Source organism: Mixophyes fleayi, chromosome 11 (genome assembly GCF_038048845.1).
Source record: "Mixophyes fleayi isolate aMixFle1 chromosome 11, aMixFle1.hap1, whole genome shotgun sequence".
In the NCBI taxonomy this organism is placed as follows: Eukaryota; Metazoa; Chordata; class Amphibia; order Anura; family Limnodynastidae; genus Mixophyes; species Mixophyes fleayi.
The window spans coordinates 91,547,883-91,569,682 of NC_134412.1; the positions used below are offsets into that span (position 1 = coordinate 91,547,883).

The window sequence follows — 21,800 nt, forward strand, 5'->3', positions numbered from 1 at the left end:
AGTAAAAATATGTAAATCCTGAGGTAAGACTGCATGAAACAGACCCTTTCTATGTATATCTGATGTTTTTATATTGAAATAATGCCAATAGAACTTCCTAAGAATGAATGACATTGCAGGACGCTCAATAGATCGCATCTGATTTATTGGTGTTTCTATCGGATTCCATATTACATCTGCCTTGTAAGGACGGTTTGTGTGTTTGGTGCAAAACACTAAAAAAATAAATTAAAAAAAGTCTAAAAACATTACTGAATCTACTAAACTGTTAACGTTTTTAAAGGGACACAATTGGTTAACGTGCGTTATAGTGCTATAAAGATGCACCACAGCGGGTATCTGGTTTCATCTGCGACCAATCACGAAGGAAAAACCAGATGACCTTATTATTATTATTATTATTATTATTATTTATTTATAAAGCGCTGACATATTATGCTCTGTATATCGAGGGGATCATGCCACAGACAAATTACATAGAATGACAAGTAAAACTGTCCTGTCCACAGGAGCTTACAATCTAAGTATTAGTATTGGACTAAAACTTTTCTTTCCTGCTCAGTGATGGTCCTATGTAAACATTACCTGCACAAACATAGGTGGTACCACAGTGAAAAACTGAAGTTTATACTGTAATGATCTTTGGATGAGGCAGCGAATGGTTATGGGTGAACCTTCTGCTAACTTGCAGAAAGGACAGAACAAATATATATAGAAAAAAAGAGGATCCTATTTAACAAGGTAATTTAATCTTTGATTGAGTGCCATAAATCTGGCATAAGTACAATTCTCGCTGGCTCGAGACATATTTATATGTCCGTTACGAGTAGGAGATCAGGGTAATGTAAAATATATTCAGCTTTATATAAAGATTTTAATGCAAGAGAGAATTATTTTTATTTTTGAATGGGAGCGGATACGGAGAATGATTTACTCTGGAGAAGTGTGCATGTAGACGTTCCTCAGTGATGCGGATTGATAGGCGGTATTCTCATGAATACAGCACAGCCCACAAAATGGCTGCCTCCACTGGGCGCCTCGCGAAGTATCTCAGTGATGCAAATAAATAAGATGGTATTCTCATGAATACAGCACAGCCCACAAAATGGCTGCCTCCACTGGGTGCCTCACGAAGTACCTCAGTGATGTGGATTTATAAGCGGTATATACTCATGAATCCAGCACAGCCCACAAAATGGCTGCCTCCACTGTGTACCGCAGTGACATGGATTGATAGGCGGTATTCTCATGAATACAGCACAGCTCACAAAATGGGTGCCTCGCGAAGTACCTCAGTGATGCAAATAAATAACATGGTATTCTCATGAATACAGCACAGCCAACAAAATGGCTGCCTCCATGCTGTGAAAGCAATATGTGCACTTTAAATACTTTTTTTGCCTGTTTTATTGAACATTTAAAGAACAACCAAATAAAAATAACTACTCCGAATAAAAAAAACGGCAAAAACTAGTAAAAACAAGGAGAGAAATAAGGATTGAAAACCTGCCTGACCCTCCTCCCAGCCCCAGCGATCGTCCATGCAGCAATTTGCCAAAAAAAAACTCCCAATGGATCTAGCCTTTTCCATTAGCCAAGAGGAGCTGCTAATGTTGACATTATCCAGGTTATATATATTCTGTACAGAGAAGGGGTGTTACAATTATTTAGCTTGGGAAGCAGCTCAGAAAATGGGAAACCATTAGCTCTGTCAACTCCCCGCTGGTCATTTGCCAATTTCATGGCTTTTGGGTCAGCCTCACTGATTTTTAACATCAACCGTATTAGAGACCCAGCCAGATGTCAGTGGTCTTTAATTACAATATTTGTTGGGTCCTAAACCCGTTAATGTTTTCCCCTTGCACCGTCCTGAAGTCTGTAGGTCACATGCTGTACTGTATATAAATCTGCGCGCATGTTGGGCGATGAATTGAACCGTCAACCCGTATACTAATTACCCAGCCACCGAACGGGTCACGTGCCAGACCGGGGTCCTATTTATATTTTGTATTAACGCCTTCGCTGCCCTTGGTCCGTGTCGACGGTCTACAGAGAGATGTGCTGCAGGCGGGGGCGGCAGTGAGAGGGTTAAGGTGGAGTTGGAAGAGCGCGCGGGGCGAGAGAGCCGTTAAAAGTCCTCTGCTGACCCTTAAGACCCCTATTTCCCAGAGCCCTGTATAAAATTGAATTTTTTAAACATAAATTACACGTAATGACGACACAGTAAAAACTAACAGTAATGGAAAGCTGTGCTGTATTTCATTAGGCGAGCGTATTCTCTCCTACCTGATACAGACGGCTCTTGTTTATGAGTTAGTGTGTTAGCAGATGTGGATAGAGGCATTCTCCTCGACCTTGCTCTTCTCATTGGGGCATGAAATTACGATGCCAGCACCTTCATATTACAGCCATAAATACTGTAAACTGCAAATTTAAGCCAACGGCTCCTATTGTCTCTGAACATAAAGCTGATCGGTATTTATTTAAAAGGGGCGAGGGAAAAATATTATATATCACATTGTTTATGGGTTCTACACCCCTCCCCCCCTTGCAGAGCAGCAAAGAGACTTGTGTACATGTGAGTGCGTATGTGTTAAATATATATATATTATATATACAGTGTATAATAAATATATATATATATATATATATATATATATATGCAATCAAATTTATACATACTTGTCATTACTAAAAAGAAACATGAGGGCAGCTAGCAATAGCTAAACATTTCTGACATTTTATGAACAATGTTTACCTCAGGTTTTAGTCTGGGTCTACTTTACGGGGGGGGGGGGGGGGATGCAATTGGCCGCGAAGCGTCTCACGGGACGTTGCGGACACACTTCACGGCGGACATTTTGACAGAAATCTGCGCACATTTTACCTCACGCCCCATAGAGGTGCGAGGAAAAATGAGCGGAGATTTCTACCGTAATTGTCGCAATGTCCACGCGCCACTTGGCCAGCAATTGAATTCCCCCCTTTCACTCTTTTGGACTCTGGGTTATTTTAATACTACGAAAATAACCAAAACATTACAACTAGGAGATGAGGGATTAAAATTATAGCCTAAAACTATGGACCAAAACCCATTCCCGCTGCATATATAATATATTTTGTTGACTATTATCCAATGTTGACATTATTATAGCAAATCTAAAACCAGCTTTATCCATATTTTACATTATATTCACACACAAGTTTAATGAATTGTATACCGGCGCCACACAATCCTTAGAGGGGTGTGGCTAGATCAGGACCGCGATCTAGTGCGTCCGCGCTGCCGAATGGCGCTGTGTCTCTCATTTACTGGAGCGACATTTGCAACTACAGACATAGAGGGAAAGACCAATAAAAAACAAGCAAATCCCACAATACAGAGCGGTCACTTATAAAAACAAAATGACAAAACAAACTGAATAGTAAAAACATGTATATGGTTAAATTTAATTAATTTAAGGCCAGTCGAATGGTCAACTAGGTCCAAAATCCAATTAACGGGGTTCTATGTCCAGTGCAAAATTTAAACATACACAGAAATATACCCAGGTAAACTTGTCTGTAATTAATAGATGTTTACATTTAGGTCAGTAATCACCTTGATTATCTGTTAAATAGTTTAGGCATAAAAAGTTTAGGCGTTCTGTGATATTATCGATGCGGTTACTCCAGAAGTACTCTAGAAAGTTATTTTACATTCTGGGACGTGAATCGGCGATACCGTCTTGCAAATACATTTGTACTTATATTCCAGGAGTATAAAGTATATAATTAACAATTTGGCATGGAGCCTGTGTGTTTTACATCTATATACAGAAGCAAAACAAACTGTGCAACTTGGGTTCTGTTACTTTGAAATTTGTTAAAGTAATTGCCGTCTGGTCTCCCAGTACAACAAGAAGAGGGGGCTCCTGGGACAAAACAGCTGGAGATTATAACGTGGTGAGGTAGAAGTGCAAGAGCTCGCTGTGGTGTCATCAGCACCTCCCCAGGGCACAGAGTACTTTCTAAAATAACCCTGCAAACTGAGCATGCAACTGTCCCAGAATCCACTGCTCAAGAAGGTGGACCGATCCGTACAGAGATCTACATGCATCAAACCATCATATGAATCACTTTATAGTATATGAGGTCTGTAGTGGTAAAGGAGCTAGACAATAGTTATACATGCTGTCCATACATGCGCTATGCAATATTAGCAAACTGTCTTAATATCGACGCACATATGGCCCCGAAATAAGCATGTCTGACAAAATTAGGATGGAGAAACATACTCTATTTGGGTTTTGTGACAGAAACGATGGCAACATCATTAATGGATTATATAAAAGTCCCAGGTTTCTGACTTATATGTTTTGAGCTCAGGAGAAAACTGGTAGTGTTGGAAAGACAGCTTTTCAAAAGCTTTGGGCTCAATTAAAAGCCGGGTCAAGGGTTCCCTGGAGTGAATGGAGAGAGAGGGAGGGACTCCATTCATTAGGCCCATTTCGGGTATTCTGACCTGCCAGTCAGACAGCAGGAAACTTAATAGTTGCACCCGTAAGGTGTACTTTAAAAGGCTGTCAGTTTGCTTATCAGTCTCTCTCATTACCTGGGGAAAGAGAACGAAATCCTCCATAGGGAGACAAAACTGCTATTTGTTCGTAGGTGAACTAAACTTGTCAACTGCTATTGAGGGGGATTGTCAAATGTATTAGTTGGAGCCGGACAGGCAAGAATTTATTTTATTTTTTCTCTTTAATAAAATTGAGGCTAGCTGCAGTACAACATTGGACTGTTGTGACTTCTTATGGCTTCTGTGTGGACAAGTGCCCCATTTACCCCAAGAAACGGCATCTGTACCCTAATCTTGTGGCAGCATATTTTGCAAAATAGGAAAATAATCTTAATTAATTCAGATAAGCCACAAGATAGTCCTTTGTGTGGCTTGTATATAGCGAGAGGGCTTCAAGGTTTTCATTAACTGGACCATTATTCATAAAAGTGCAGCTAATCGGTTCACTAGGAACCAGCGACATCACTGAGGCCCTTCATGGAGGCAGCCATTTTGCGGATAACTAATGTGTCCAGTTCTAAGGAACAGACAGGCTGCACCATCATGGAAGTTTGAGAGCGTTTGCATCACAACACAAAACACTGAGAAATGCCAATCTCCAACCAGTAATTCTGCTCTAACGAAGTAAGGAAAAACGGTAAAACACTGTGCGAAGATCAGAAACCTATGCAAATATGTAAAAGAGCAAGTAGCTTCATATATTGATAAGCACAGTAATTATTGTAAATATATATACACACATATATATATATATATATATATATATATATATATATATATATATATATATATATATATATTAATTATAAAACAGCAAACAAAAACAAACCTTGTGTGTAAAGTTTAAAACTCTGATGTGCTCTAGACAAGTGATATTATTACGAGGAAAGAGTAAATTGTAGCAAAGAATGGGTTAATGTAGCACTCGGTAATGCTCTTCTGTCCCCCGTATCCCTCGTCTTCCCTCTGGACCAGAACATGAAGTAACGTCGTTCCACTGAGCCCTGGCATACTGATGCAATCAACTTGGTCCAGGTGCGCTCCGCTAGTACTGATGCAACACCCCAAGCCCAGCTGAGTCCTTGCATCTATTCTCATCCTAATAGAGAGATAGAGAGTGGTGGATGTGTGTGTGTATCTAGTGTAAATACAGGTCTCAGGGGGGGGGGAGCCGGGCAGCCCCCCACAGTGACGAACTAATCCATTCTTTAAAAAAAATAAAAAACGACTTATCGCCTTGCCGTCCGCTGGGAGCTCAGATCTTCCAGCAAGTACGAGAGTAATGGGCATGAAAATAGATAGATGTTCTACAGCATAGGCAGCGGCAGGATAAGGACCCCCTTGTGCATCTAGTTTCTTGAGGTCACCTCACGTCAGGTAGTTTATCCAGTCGCTCTAGGCGGACAGCAAAGGGTTAATTTTTGGTGGAGGTCCCCCGACGGAGACCACTGACATGTGCTCAGGCCTTCGGTACAAGCCCCTGTATGCAAGTAGGATGTGTGCGCAAATGTATGTAATGATTGTTTCTGGTACTACAGCATCAGGATGAGGAACAGTTCCACATTTCATAGGATTGTAACAGCACTTCCTAAAAATCAGCTTAGACCCTTAGAAAGTTTTGGGCTTTGGATCCATTCAGGAATTTGCCTTTTAGATCCACTTCAACTGGCTGCGCAGAACTTAATCCGCTGCTGCGAGATCAACTATCGTAAAACTAAAGGGGGTATTCAATTGACCGAGAGTTATTGTTTTTTCCTGCAGCGTTAAAAAAAAAATCATACGCGGGTTTTTAACTTCTATAGCGGACGTTTTTAGTTAACGCAGCGTTAAAACTTGTGCGATTCAATTGAAAGAGAGGGAACGCTGCCCCCGCTCGCTAATCATTGGTGCTTGCGAGTTTTTAAGGGAGTGTTTAACGTGGTCATGTATAACATAAAAAAAAGGATTGGCATACAGTATATTGCATTACACAACCTATTTATTTGATAATATCTACATTACAGTACTTTCTTTAGCATATTTATTTATTTCACTATTTTTGACTATAGAATCATCTACACCATGTCAAAACACATTAGTACATACATATTTGTACCAAAAACATACATAAATATATTTAATTAGTGAATTTAAAAAAAAAAAATCACACGAAAATCAACTTTTTATTTTTATTCATTACTGATAAACATAGTTTATCTTTTTTTTTCATTATCACATGATTTCAATAGTTTTTTTTATTTTAGCACACCCCAAAGAGGTGTGAGATAAAACAGCATATTGGCCTGTTTAACGTGCCACGTTAAAAAACAATTGAATAGCTTTTAATGCAGCGGGCTCTCAACAACCTTATTCTTTCAAGAGGACCGTTTCACGAGTTAAAGTTAACCCGCACGGAAATTATAAAAAAAAACAGCTTTAAAATGACTTAACGCGGTGTTAAAAAATATCTCGCGGTCAATTGAATTCCCCCAAATAGGACATTATCTACAGACGCTGTATACTCTTCCTATGTCTAATAGAGACTGTTAGTTAATTGTGTCTGAATAGGTCCTAAAGTAGCTGTTTGTATTAACATACCTTGTCTTAGCAAACACATTTTTTGAAACGTTCAATGATTATTAAAATAATAATTATTATATTGAAATATATCTTTAAAACAAGTATGAGATCTCTTGTATTAAAGGTATATCTTGGTGAAAGTAATAAGGCACTGTACTATTCTCGATGATTGTGCCGCTACTGTAGCCAACTTCTTGGGTACTATGTAACGATACGTTCTATAAAAGTGCAGTTCGTATAGCATATAGGTGTTTGCGTATGAGGAAATGACAATTCATAAATAAATTTAAAAAAGGAAATATTTTGCTTCTATCATATAAATATTGACATTTAGTAATTGTAAGTGTGTTTATACATGGCCGCTAGTTTTTCTTTAATAAAAATAAGGCTAAACGGAAAATATAATATTCTTACAAATATCTAAATATAATAAAAACACCATAAAATACCACAAAACAATAAAATGGTTAGCTATACTAAGATTACAAGTCAAATGGTATAGGTTATACAAATTATAATAATTGTTTTAAAATACAAAAATGATTAATTATTCTTATATACATAATAAAGGTCAAATATTAATAAATTGAAGAGTGTGGTCAATTAAATTCTGAGGACGACTGTCGTGTTCACGAGTATATGAAATACTTAGAAGTCAAATATACCATATGCAATCTATCTGTGCACATAGGTGTACCCTCTCGTGTAACACATAGCAAACACGCCTACAAAGAGGAAATTATTAAAAAGAGTCTCAAGTCAATAAAAATTAATGGTAAAAAAAGAAAAAAAAAAAGTTTCAAATTATAACAAGAAGTGACGTGAAGGATAGACAGGTATATAACTTATAAACAAAAAAACAGCGCTCGTAGTTTATAAGTATGGTAACTAAATAAAACCTAGGTAGTCCAGACCCGTAATGTCAATTAAAAAATATACATTTATTTAAAACAAACATATATTTTGCTGAAATTCAATAACACAGCGGTGAATGTGAAAGGTTACCTACGTCTATACGGCCATCTTTGGAATATGACAAAATGGCATCCTGGGTATGACGTATGTCGCTAACTGTTATTTATTAAGTAATGAAAACAGGGAGAAAACAAATACTAACAGATAGTAAAATGCATTAAAAAATTTAAATAAATGCATAAATTATTAAAAACTGGATTTGAGGATTTATTATAAAAAAAACAGGTGGTGAAAAAATCTGACAGGAAATTCCATAACGCACCTTAGACCACTACAAAATGGAAGTACACGTAGTAAAGAAAATGTTAGATCTACGGCATGTCACATCCAGACACCGCTGTGACACATGACATTGTGCTAAGGGGGTCAGTGACTTAATCTCTCAGTTAATATTTCCCATTCCCTCATCCCTCGCTGGGGAAAAAGAAAAAAAAAATCAATGGTCCAGCTTTGTTTGTGATGTGTGTCAGTATACGCCGCTACATGACAATACTTATGTCAACAAGGTCATTTTTCACTGTCTGACAGAAAATCTGTGAACTGCAGCTACGGAAAGGGTTGGGGGACGACACTGAATCTTCTCCCACCCAAAACATTACCACAATTACCTCAGGAGACAAGAGGACATCGCATAAAAATGACTGTGAGGTTTGTTAGCCCGAGATGTATTGCAGAAATTTCTATTTTGGCGCAAATCTGAAAAGACCTCACGAAACACCCACAGGTTTACCAACAGGGAGTTAAAGCAAAACTTAAAAGTAAATATTTGCAGCTATTCAGTAATAATGTCATGCACACAGATATTATCTCTCGGCGTTGCTAAACATTTTAATGAGGAGGAAATGTTAGCAGCAGTGCGGAGGAAGACTGGAGCAGTTTTTAAACACATTTTACTGTATTTTTTTTTTTAAAAAAATGTACAGAAAAAGCGCCAAGCATTGCAGATAATATAGACCATCCGTGTACATGCAAAATCCACATAAGACCAAACAAGTGGAAAATGCTGCAGACGTCGGGATCATTGATACCCGTGCCAGAATATGGCACAGGCATGGCGGAAACGTGAGAAAATAATTCATGCACTCTCCATTTTTCTCTTCTGATGGCAGCCCCGGTTATAGGCCAGTTGCAGAGACGTGACATGGACTACTCATATGACAACAGGTATCTCAACCAGTGGCCTATGTACCTGCCTCTCAGAGGCTAACCTGGCCACACAGAGAGGTGGTCATATTGGATGAGAATCGGCTGTTCGGTCACATGGCCCCTACCATCCGATCCGGTGCCTCCATACACATAGATCTCCATACACACAGGCTTAAAACGGGCATTGTAGTTGTTTGTGAGCCACACACGCTGCAATATCAGTGTGTGCCCCAGCATTTGTCATTTGCACAGATTCCCTAAAGCTGGGTACACACTACAGAATTTCCCACCAACTTTTTATGCCGATCGATTTTACATGCAATCGATGGTCCGATCGCTCAGTCCATGGACTGCATACACACTAGCCTTGTTTTAGACGATAAAGGGAAGAGCGGACGTCCATTTAGCGACTTTTTACAGCCATGTTATCGTGAGCAATGATTGCAATTTGTCATGGATCGGTGGGAAGTTTATACACACTACACAACGGAAACGAGATTGGAACGAAAATATTTAACGGTACGACCAACCAAATGAGGCGACAATCGTCCATTTGAGCAGACTTTCGACCATCATGTCACTACACACACTGACCCGACTTTTGAACGAGCGGTCGTATGTCGGCTGGTTGAGCCGATTATTGGATTATTGGACAAAAACCCTGTAGTGTGTACCTAGCTTAAGTATATCCATGTAGATCCCAATACTGAGATTGCACAATTGATGTAAGTCAGCCAGTATATTCTACTGATAAGAAAAGCATGAATAACGGTCCCTTCCGCAGACCTGTCAATCATTCCCACACACGTGTCACTAACGGCTCTGACGGATTAGCATGGCGCGCTGACGTGCCGAGGGACATAAGCCGGGGACACACGCAAACCAGCGTTTGCAAGTCAGCAGCTGGAGAATTATTAGGGGAAGCGACGCATTAGGCCCGGGGAGTCAGGAGGCCTATAATTTTCTTTTTCTTAAACCGGGAGGGGGGCGTGGGGAGGAAGAGGAGAGCTAGCATATGCATCCTGGGGGCAGGCAGGCTGGGAGCCATTCAGTCGATAACCTGACCATCAGAGCAAGGTTTGTAATTAAAAGGTCGGTGACCTGGAAAGCTAGGCCCGACTCCCAGGACTTCTCGGTAATGACGGATCTATTAAATTAAGACTGTTATGAAATCAATGCTAAAAAGGCTTTCATGGTAACGAGATTCCATTCAAGGACGGGTCCATCTTCTTAACCCCTTTACTGGTTTTCTGCAGGAGGTGCAGACAGCTCTGAAAGGGTTAATGAATACCATTACGGCTAAAAATGGTTTAAAACAGTGTTGGCTAACCTGTGACACCCCAGGTGTTTGTGAAACTACAAGTCCCAGCATACCCTTCCGGCAATAAGCTGCTATATATTGGCAAAGCATGCTGGGACTTGTAGTTTCACAACAGCTGGTACATACATTTATAAGCATGAAAACAACAGACCTCTTACAACTATAACAACAACATTATAAAGTATTATTTGCTCAAGACTTGTAATAATTGGTCTTTTTTTTTTCCTGTAATTTCTTTCTTTGAATTATTGCAATTTTATCTTCAAACCTGTCCAACCCCCCACAAATTTGTTAGCCCGCCCCCACACCTCACCCCCACACCCCATTTTAAATGCCTGGGTCATTCTTTGCAGAGGAGAGACAGAGAAAGATTGATCAGACATTGTAGTAGTTTAAAAAGAAATATATTTCACAAAGGCTTTGCAACAAGGTTGAAAATGTTGCAATAGACTAATTAAATGCACGCTTAAGAAAACATCTTAATTTGATGTGTTAAAGGGGAAAATGTGGTATTACGTACAGGCGATAGTTCCATTAGTCCCATACCACAGAAATAAACAGGAGCTCATATCATGAAACCAATATAGAAACCGCTGGTTTTAAACAGAAAACAGTGTTCATTTGCTAAATGGATTGTTAGATTACAATGAAAGGCGAGACCGCGTTGAGAGGCCTGGGTCGTCAGACCAGGGTAAATACAGAGGGTGAGGGTGGGCATGGCGATTCTGTGTGCTAGGGTCTGTTAACTGCTCCAGAGGGTATGGATTAAACGACACCCGATCCCTGTCGCATTTCAGAGTTGGCGGTTTTTACGTACCGACAGTGCCAAGCACTCAGAATATTGTACAAAAAAAACAAAAAAACGGGTGCTGACGAGATCTTGGCAGACTCGGATCTGAGTCTCAAGTTACCCTGGGTAATCAACATGGCTTTCAGGATGCCATGTTGATGCTCTCACCGAGCTGCTGAAATCCCAAAGCTTTTATAATGAATTGTTCCCTGTAGATCTGCACATTAGCAAAATGTGCAAAAATATTATAAAACTAAAAAAATTTAAAAAAAAAAACGTGAGAGGAAAAAAAAAAAAAAATATGGAGAAAATGGATTGTCCCCGATGAGAATTCATATTAATTTATCAAAATGCGGGAAACAAAACATGTTTTGCATCTCGCACATTAAAATGTTTAAAAGCAAAAAAAAAAAAAAAAAAAAAAAAGACTCCAGTAGATATACAACATAATTATAAGAAATTAAAAGATAACTCCACCCAAAACTAATAATTTTTCAGGGAGACAGAAGCAAAAAAATGCATACTGACCTCCAGGTACCTACCAGGATCACCAAGGGCTGTTTAAATGATGAAGACACTTCTGAAAAGCACAGGACAAGGCAACAACTGTATAACAGTGAACTATTTATTGTTGTTTATTCTTGTCACTGTGGGAAACTATACGGACCTGTTGAACTGAATGTCATTAATACAAATCTATACATCTAGTGTCATTCCCAAGGCAATGAAACAAATGACTCTCTGATCGTATAATTAATTGACTGAAAGGCACAGAAGAGTGCTCAAAAGACCGGGCAATGCTGCAGTATGTCACGTACAAGCCAATAAATTAAAGACGTCTGAACGCGGGACACCTCTTTAAATAAATTTGTATGAAAGCAGGAGGTTAGTGAATACTTATAGAAAAGGAGATTTTACTTTGATAATAAACACATATATTCAGTTCTCTCACATGCTGGGAGATGTAGTTCAAAAAAAACTAATGGTCAGAGGTGTACAAAAATGCTGATACACTATTTTAAGTCAAAATTAATATGTTAAAATTCCGAAAACCACAAGTGGCACATGAATACTACTAGCCATCTGTTCAATAACAAATAAATACATCACTAGGCCTTCACGATTATATTTTTCGGAGCTGGTCAATATTGCAGTTTCACTTGCCAAAGTAATGCAAAACGGGTCATATTAGGGGTCAGAAAGTTGGCCTTAGTTTCTGTGATGTGTAAGTGACGTTACATTACAGACGTGTGGGGTGGGTTATTATTTCCAGAAATAAAATAATATTCCAGGCATTGGCCCCACACTGGGGCTCTGTCCCCCCCAGACTCTCACTATGCTGCCAACCGAGGCTGATTGGCGTTATTGTGGGGTGGGCCCGAGCGGCCCTCAGCCGGGCACTTGGCGTGCCATTATAGTATTAAACAGAAAGCAACTAAGGAGATTGCAATCAGTGTCTTTACAAGACTGCTGCCCTCAGGGAAGAGGGGTAGAAATATTTTACTAGCAAAGGTAACACGAGGACAAGAAAAATAACATATTAAACAAATAAATCCCCCCAAACAAGTTCTGCTAAACTTTATGAGGTGCAAAGCCGCAATCTTCTGGTATTAATTCACAAATTCCCTGAAATGAGAGCACCCGGGGGCAGGAAAAAATGACTAATTTTGAAAGCATTTTTTTTTGTTTTGCATAACCTATGTCATAAATCACACTTATAACCTGATGACTCGAGCATACGTTTTACAGACCAACAAACCTCTCAACAAGACAATACAAGAAAAAAACTAAAATGTTTCACCTTATAATGACATTTGTGCCCCCACAAAAAATGACCGGTCCTTTAAAAATCAAATATGAAGATTGTTCTGCAAACTTCACTGGCAGCGAAGGGGTTAAGTTAGTAACCGGCCCTAATCACCACTTTTTTTTTTTCTATTTAATTTCAATAATTTCCTCTTGCCCTTTCTGATGATTTTTTATGAGCAGCTGAAATATTAAGTATGAAGGGAGGGGAGATACAAAATGGATGACTCTCCTGAGACAGTGCAGGCTACACAGTCACCATGGCAACATCCCACAATAGACATTAGGAAAACAATGGCTTTCTGTGGCTTTTAACACCAAAAAAAAAAACACCCAAAATAAAAACAACAGCTTATCTCTTGATCGTTACCTGTTCTCTAAAAATAATATCTTGCGAACGTAATTTTAATGATAAATAAATAAATATATATATATATATATATATATATATATATTTATATATGGACATCGACACAATTCTCATATTTAGGACTCTATACACCACCACAATGGATTTGAAATGAAACTACCAATATGTGCTTTAAATGCAGAGACTTTCAGCTTTAATTTGAGGGTAGGCGCTGGGTTTCATACCTGGTGATGCTCTGCCAGGCCTCTACTGCAAATGTCTTCAGTTCCTGCATGTTCTTGGGGCATTTTCACTTCAGTTTTGTCTTCATCAAGTGAAATGCAGCTCAATCGGATTCAGGTCAGGTGATCGACTTGGCCATTGCATAACATTCCACTTGTTAGCCTTAAAAACCTCTTTGGTTACTTTTGCAGTATGCTTCGGGTCATTGTCCATCTGCACTGTGAAGCGCCGTCCAATGAGTTCTGAAGCATTTGACTGAATATGAGCAGATAACATTGCCCGAAAACGCTTCAGAATTCATCCTGGTGCTTTTGTCAGCAGTCACATCATCAATAAATCGAGGGAACCAGCTCCATTGGCAGCCATACATGCCCACATCATGACACTACCACCACCATGCTTCACTGATGAGGTGGTACGTTTTGGATCATGAGCAGTTCCTTTCCTTCTCCATACTCTTCTCTTCCCATCACTCTGGTACAAGTTGATCTTTGTCTCATCTGTCCATAGGATGTTGTTCCAGAACTGTAATGGCTTTTTTAGATGTTGTTTGCCAAACTCTAATCTGGTCTTCCTGTTTTTGTGGCTCACAAATGGTTTACATCTTGTGGTGAACCCTCTATTTTGACTCTTGTGAAGTCTTCTCTTGATTGTTGACTTTGACACATATACACCTACCTCCTGGAGAGTGTTCTTGATTTGGCCAGCTGTTGTGAAGGGGTTTTTCTTCATCAGGGAAAAGAAATCTTCTGTCATCCACCACAGTTGTTTTCTGCGGTCTTCCAGGTCTTTTGGTGTTGCTGAGCTCTCCGGTGCGTTCTTTCTTTTTAAGAATGTTCCAAACAGTTGATTTGGCCACACCTAATGTTTTTGCGATCTCACTGATGGGTTTGTTTTGATTTTTCAGCCTAATGATGGCTTGCTTCACTGATGGGGGACAGCTCTTTGGGTCTCATATTGAGAGTCGACGGCAACAGATTCCAAATGCAAATGTCACACCTAGAATCAACTCCAAACCTTGTACCAGCTTAACTGATGATGAAATAACGAGGGAATAGCCCACACATGTCCATGAAATAGCTTTTGAGTAGTTTGTCCCATTACTTTTGGTCCCTTAAAACGTGGGAGGCACATATAGAAACCGTTGTAATTCCTACACCGTTCACCTGATTTGGATGTAAATACCCTCAAATTAATGCTGAAAGTCTGCAGTTAAAGCACATCTTGTTCGTTTCATTTCAAATCCATTGTGGTGGTTTATAGAGCCCAAAATATGAGAATTGTGTCGATGTTCCAATATTTATGGACTGGACTGTAGATCCTTAAATAAATAAATATATATATATATATACACACACACACACACACACACACACACATACATACACACACGCAAACAGACAGATATCTGAGGTGCACAGGAGACAGAAATAAAAATTACTATAATTAACAAAACTAAGAAGAATAGAAGATCTCATCTGCCCTTTAAAGAGAAAGTGAAGACTTGACACACCCCATTTTTACATAAATGTAAGTATATACATACAGTATGTATATATATATATAAATATATATATATATATATATATATATATATATATATATATATATATATATATATATATATATATATATATATATATATACACACACACACACACACAGGGCGAGATCCTCTCACCTTTATCAGTGAAAAGGTTAAGTACCCGGCATTTACATACTGTGGAGGCAGTCATTTTGTTGGCTCCATGTCTCCATGATGACACAACAAAATGGCTGCCTCCACTGTGTACAGGTGATAAGTTCCGGTGTGACATATTTCTAGCCAGACTACAACCCCCATAATATTGAAGTGTGTGTAGACGCCTGGCCGTATACAGACAATTACATCACATCAGATGGGAAGTTGTCCATTATACGATAAATCTATCCCGTAGCTCTTATTACAGTCTTATTGGCTTTAATTGAGAGTCAATGAAAGCAAAAAAAAAAGAAAAGACTGTAGACAATACCGTGCCCACAGCTAAACTCGATATAGATCACTGTACGACGTGAACCACTCAATGTATGCCTACAATACGGCAAATGGTGAAGTCAGATCAATTGCTCACTAATTAGACCAATCAGAGGACGGTTTCCCTGACCCCAGCATGGCTGCTGTGAGACCTTACACTGATTTTCCAGCTCATTCTCTCAGTCCGTACCGCAGCAGCTGACATTTATCCTGCGGCTCAGCGTGAATGCAATTGTCACTAATTGATGAGGGTCTAATCAACCAAATCTCAGGGTTTGTAGAGAGGGAATAGTAATAAAGATGTATATAATGACAGAGAGAGCTTAGAGGAGCTGCAATGTTAGATATGTACCGGAGTGGGAGATTAAGAGTTCCAGTTCGGGGGGTGTCTTATTATTTTATAAGGGAACGCCTCACTATTTTATTTTTTTTGTCACTTGTAGACCGCAATTGCTAACATAATAATTTGCAAATAATTTTTATTCATCTTTTCCTGCCTTCTGCTGGAAAATCCCACACAAACAAATAGTTATTTCTAACTCATCCCCACATAAGCTGGATATTTCAGAATATATCATTTGGTTTTAAAACATAAGAGGTTCTAGCAATCCCTTTCTCATCCCGATTCACTATAATAGAATTTCCTGCTAAACCGCTGCTCAGCCTTGCCTCATTTATGACTTAAATTAACCAGGAGTCAGGTCCGCCTTCATCACCTGTGGCGGTTTTGTTTATTTGAAGCTTAATTTGGATTAAGCGCACCTATAACAGTTACAGCGATACAAACTGGACGACAATGAAAGTTATTTAACAACATGGCAGTGTTCTGTCACCCATAGCAACCAGAATGGTGTGGCAGAATCTGATTGGTCGCTGTGGCTTATAGCATTTTTTGCGCACACTGCAAATTGTTATTAAATAAAGCCCATTATGTGTGGTCAGTGTACCAGCCTGCTCCCTGTGAGGTGCGGTATAAACAGAGACAGGACATTATGGGGGTAGTGTACAGGACATGGATGGAGGCTTTGTGAATGAGCGGACACTTCCTCAAAAGTTACAAGGATGACTTTGTACCTTTTCTCTTCAGAAAGTCTTTCCTGGTGGACACCGGGCTCTGGCGGACTCGGGGGTTCTGTAGAAACTTCACGGCCGTGGCAATCTGCGGGGACAGAGGGAGATGGTGTAAGAGATGGATGTATTAGACAGAAACCTTCCCACTTGGTACATATCAAACACAGCCTATCTCCAGTATCACCAGGCTGATGTAAGGATTAGTGTAAGGACTCTTACATGGTAGGATTAAAGAGGAATAAGGATACTTCATTTTAAATAATGGAAAACAGAATGACCTTCCTGCGAGAAAGATTATCAAATTCATATACCAATGTACACCAATGCCACATATTGTACCAATTTGCTTGTTTAAAGGGAAGAGACGCGCTCCTAAACTGACGAGACGCGCTCCTAAACGGACGAGACGCGCTCTTAAAAACGCGCTCCTAAACGGACGAGACGCGCTCTTAAAAACGCGCTCCTAAACGGACGAGACGCGCTCCTAAACGGACGAGACGCGCTCCTAAACGGACGAGACGCGCTCCTAAACGGACGAGACGCGCTCCTACACGGAAGAGACGCGCTCCTAAACGGACGAGATATATTATTAACAGAAGAGAAAACATTTTTAAAGACCTGCACTCTAAATTTTGTTGACTGCCATCTTCCATCCAAGTGGTGATGTCCAACAGAACGTATCTTCTAAGCAAGCACAGCCCAGTCGTTTCATGTCTTGCACACGTGTGCACAGGTACCAGCACATGACGTAACATGCAATTCTCCTATACCCGTTCCTGTCAGGATTCTGCACATTCCCCATCATAGAATCCGTACAAGGACCTGCTGTGACACTGTTATTACTGCGGAATACTTTGGACCCTGCCTGAGCTCTATCTACCTCTGTCCCGCTGATGGTTTTTGAGTTCGGATGAGGATGGCTAACTAGGCTGAGATCTCCTCCATCCCATGTCTCCTAGATCCCCTCACATTATACATCTCCCAGGATGGTATCTGAGACCTGCACCCACAGAATAGCAGTAGGCTTAACAAAGAGAAAGGAGGTTGTAAATGGCAGAATGATCCCAAATATTATTAATATAAAGAGTATTTATAAACACGCTCCTCAGCTCTGTACAACATTGGGAGGATGTAGTAACGAACAACTTACAAAACAATATCAAAACAAGAGGTATAGACATGCCTGTCCAAACAGGCTTACAATCCAAAGGCAAAGTGCGAGATTTGGACCATATAATAATATTCCATGAATAGGTGAAAGCAGAGGACGAACAGGGATTAAAGAGCAGATTTCATAGGGTGGTGTACAGTGATAAGGATGTTCTACAGTACGTCTTTGGCATGAGACGGGTTACACATTAGCATAAACCACTCCTTCCGTCCACGGCTAACGTCAACCCCACCCAGGGCTCTGCCCACCTCTTTACATCTCTCGTTTCCATAAATACGCTAATCACGGCAAATGTAGGCAAAACTGATCCATGGGACAATGCAATAAACAGGAAATTACCACCATCCAACACGGATCAAGGACGCTAAGTACAACGGAGCAGGTGTAAGTCAAATGATTAGTTATTACACCTGCGGTGGCGCTGATTCAATTGGGAAACACGTTCGGTAATAGGTTAAAAGGTTTGGATGGGGCACACAGCTCGCAAAGTGCCTGCAGTGAGGGCATGATTGAGTAAGATGTCATTAGTAATTCGTTTAAAGGAAAACAGGAGAAGGAGCAGTGACTGAAAGCAATTTAGATGTCAGGTAGAGGGGGGGGGGGGGAGGCGTCTCCTAAAAAAGCAAGATAAGTGGATTTACATGTGAGAGGGGAGGAAGCAGCGAGGAGACGGGGAGAGACAGGAGCGGCAGAAGAAGGACTACGGGGAACGTAAAAAGGAAAAGTATTATAAAAAGCGAAGTATAAAACAAAACCGGTTAAGATAAAATTGTCCTCGAATCTAGGAACTTTTTGAGTTAAAACTGTGCGTTGCCACACTGAAAGCGGGCACAGACTATTCATTGGGCACAGGAAAGTGTGTGAGTATTTATTGTACAAGAATGCAGCCAGAAACTCTCTAGGGGCGAGTGACATCAAGTAGGCGCAAGGCCTAAACCAGAACTCCACTAAAGCGGTCTATAATAAAAGTCGTTCCCCACCACCGCCCCTGATTAGCGTGAGCGCCGGCTCTCCGGACCCAATCAGCCGTCTCAAAACAATAGCGCTGCTTGTTCTATACAAAGTTCTCCAGACCGTTGATCCCTGAAGAACTGACCATCAGCCGGCTTAACCACGGTTGAGTATAACATAGCTTAAAGGTTCATTAAAGAAACAACGTAAGCATAGTTATTCCTTCTATATAATATCGTTCAACCCACAAAAATGGCTGCCCCCACCGTGTAGTGTAGACAGGTGCATTTTAAAAGGAGAATATCAAGCAAAACTAGAAATGTAACTCTGGGTGGCGTACAAGTAGCCACGCTAGAATATAAAAGGCTGCTTAACTGGGGTCTGGTGCAAGCTTATATTTAGTATTTCTTGCGTGGGGTCCATCAGGCTCCCATTGTGCTGTGGTTTTTTTTATTAAAAAAAAGTCTGACCCAATAGGACAGAGAGCGTGTCGTCGGTCCGTTGGTGCCATCAGGTAACCGATCAGATCAGGAAGAACGTAAGAAACCAGGTTGTGTTAAAGCATGACTTATTGAACGATGGTGGCACAGCGGTTAGCATTGCCGTCTCACAATGCTGGGACCATGGGTTCTATCATGAATGTTCTCCCCATGTTTATGAAGGTTTCTTCAGCTTCACATGGGACAGGGTACAATGTGAACAATTAAACATCCTATGTAAAGCACTGTATAATATGTTCATGCTGTATAAATAAGGAGAAATAAACAGCCAAACCTAAGTTTTTGATTTACATATTTTGAAGCCGTATACACAGTATTAAAGGCTGGATATATATGGGATAATATATGCTGTATTGTAAATTATAAGGAGGTTTTATGAAGGGATTTCCCGACCACATAAAGGCTCAGGGCTGCGGGCCGATGCTTCTATACAGGTCTCAGAAATCTGAGGCGAATACTAATATCCGGAATAATGTACAGTAGGGCGTGTACTCCACGTATATTAGCATCACGTGTGTATTATATATGTTATTACAGTACAGTAATTCCAAGACATGGCCCTTGTACCTGAATCCATCCATAAAGACGGAACACTTCCCACCTCACCCTAAAATGTAATACTTATATAGATATTAATGTAATATTAAGAGTCTCACAATATTACTTTGTGCTGTTCAGTTTGTGGTTTCCAGCTGCCTCCATTCCCCCCCTCACATCATGTCACTGGCCCTGTCACATGCAGCCCTGTCCTCACTAACACATCACTCATCTCCTGATATACTCTGTGCTGCTGGGGCACCCTGCTCCTTCCACTATATTACTCTTGGTCTGTGGCTTCCTGCTGCCTCCATTCCTCTCCTCACATCATGTCACTGCCCCTGTCACATGCAGCCCTGTCCTCACTAACACATCACTCATCTCCTGATATACTATGTGCTACTGGGGGACCCTGCTCCTTCCACTATATAACTCTCAGTATGTGGCCTCCGTCTGCCTCTATTCCCCTCCTCACATCATGTCACTGCCCCTGTCACATGCAGCCCTGTCCTCACTAACACATCACTAATCTCCTGATATACTCTGTGCTGCTGGGGGACCCTGCTCCTTCCACTATATAACACTCAGTCTGTGGCTTCCTGCTGCCTCCATTCTCCTCCTCCTCACATCATGTCACTCATCTCTTGATATACTCTGTGCTGCTGGAGACACTGCTCCTTCCACTATATAACTCTCAGTCTGTGGCTTCCTGCTGCCTCCATTCCCCTCCTCACATCATGTCACTGCCCCTGTAACATGCAGCCCTGTCCTCACTAACACATCACTCATCTCCTGATATACTATGTGCTGCTGGAGGACCCTGCTCCTTCCACTATATAACTCTTCAGATTAACCCCAGACAAAGAGCAAAGTGAAAAGTTATCTCAGTGGACACAGGGAGCGATGAGCAGGACACAAGGGCTGAACAGTTCCAATGGAGACTCTACATAGACGTTATACAAGCCAGGAGCCGGGTACGACACATTAATGTACAGCAGCCCCCACCCTCTGAGCAATGTGAAAACATTAAGAGACAGAGCCAGCAGCAGCAAAGTTTTAGCAAGAAATCAGGTCTGTGTCAAAACCGAAGTGACAAATTTGGTCATCGGTGGCACAAGGAAATGGCTGCAGAGCGGCTGTTAATCACGAGAAGCCATCACACAGTGCTGATGCCAGCACTCAGGGAAAAATGCAGGAGGCTAATTACCAGGCTGTATATCTCGCTAAAGAAGGGAACGCTGGGCCTGATCGTGCCAGCAGCAGAGGCAGGAAAGTGTGGGGAGCTCAGACGCATCACATTGGGCAAGAGAATCACACTTTTTCCTGTCACTTCACCAAAAAAAAGTCAAACTAAAAAAGTTTTTCACCAAAAAAGAAACAAAAACAAAAAAACACATTACCAGAGGAAACGGCGGCCATTTTTTTTGTTTTATTGCTATGGAGAAAATCCATGATCATAAGCACAGAAGAGGTCTGACTAGACTAACACAAACTATAGCTGTTATTAAACTATGTCTGTCATTAGGAGGCCAAAGATGAGGAAGATTACAGGTTAACTTTATGAGAAAAGTATTATTACCGGCTTAATCACCAGAATTTGGGAGTGACCACAACCTCACCTGAGAAAATGAGATGAGCGAAGATAAATTGGAGTACCACCCATCGCCACAGGGACGGCAGCCATTTTGTGAAAGGGCTTTATACTGATGAGAAGGCAGCTTATCAATCCACTAGTAACCAGTGACATCACAGCACCCCGGTAATATGCATTCTCAGGAATATTGCCCTTGCCCAAAAAATGGTTTCCCC

At 40.5% G+C, this 21,800-nt stretch overlaps 1 protein-coding gene across 1 annotated transcript in view; it reads right to left on the reverse strand.

Annotated features, from left to right (window-relative positions):
- The window catches only part of PEX14 (peroxisomal biogenesis factor 14), a 78,022-nt gene that overhangs the window by 21,450 nt on the left and 34,772 nt on the right, over window positions 1-21,800 (reverse strand). Inside the window, exon 3 of the mRNA XM_075190252.1 lies at window positions 16,836-16,920. Coding sequence (XP_075046353.1) covers window positions 16,836-16,920 — 85 coding nt within the window. The remainder of the gene's footprint in view (window positions 1-16,835; window positions 16,921-21,800) is intronic.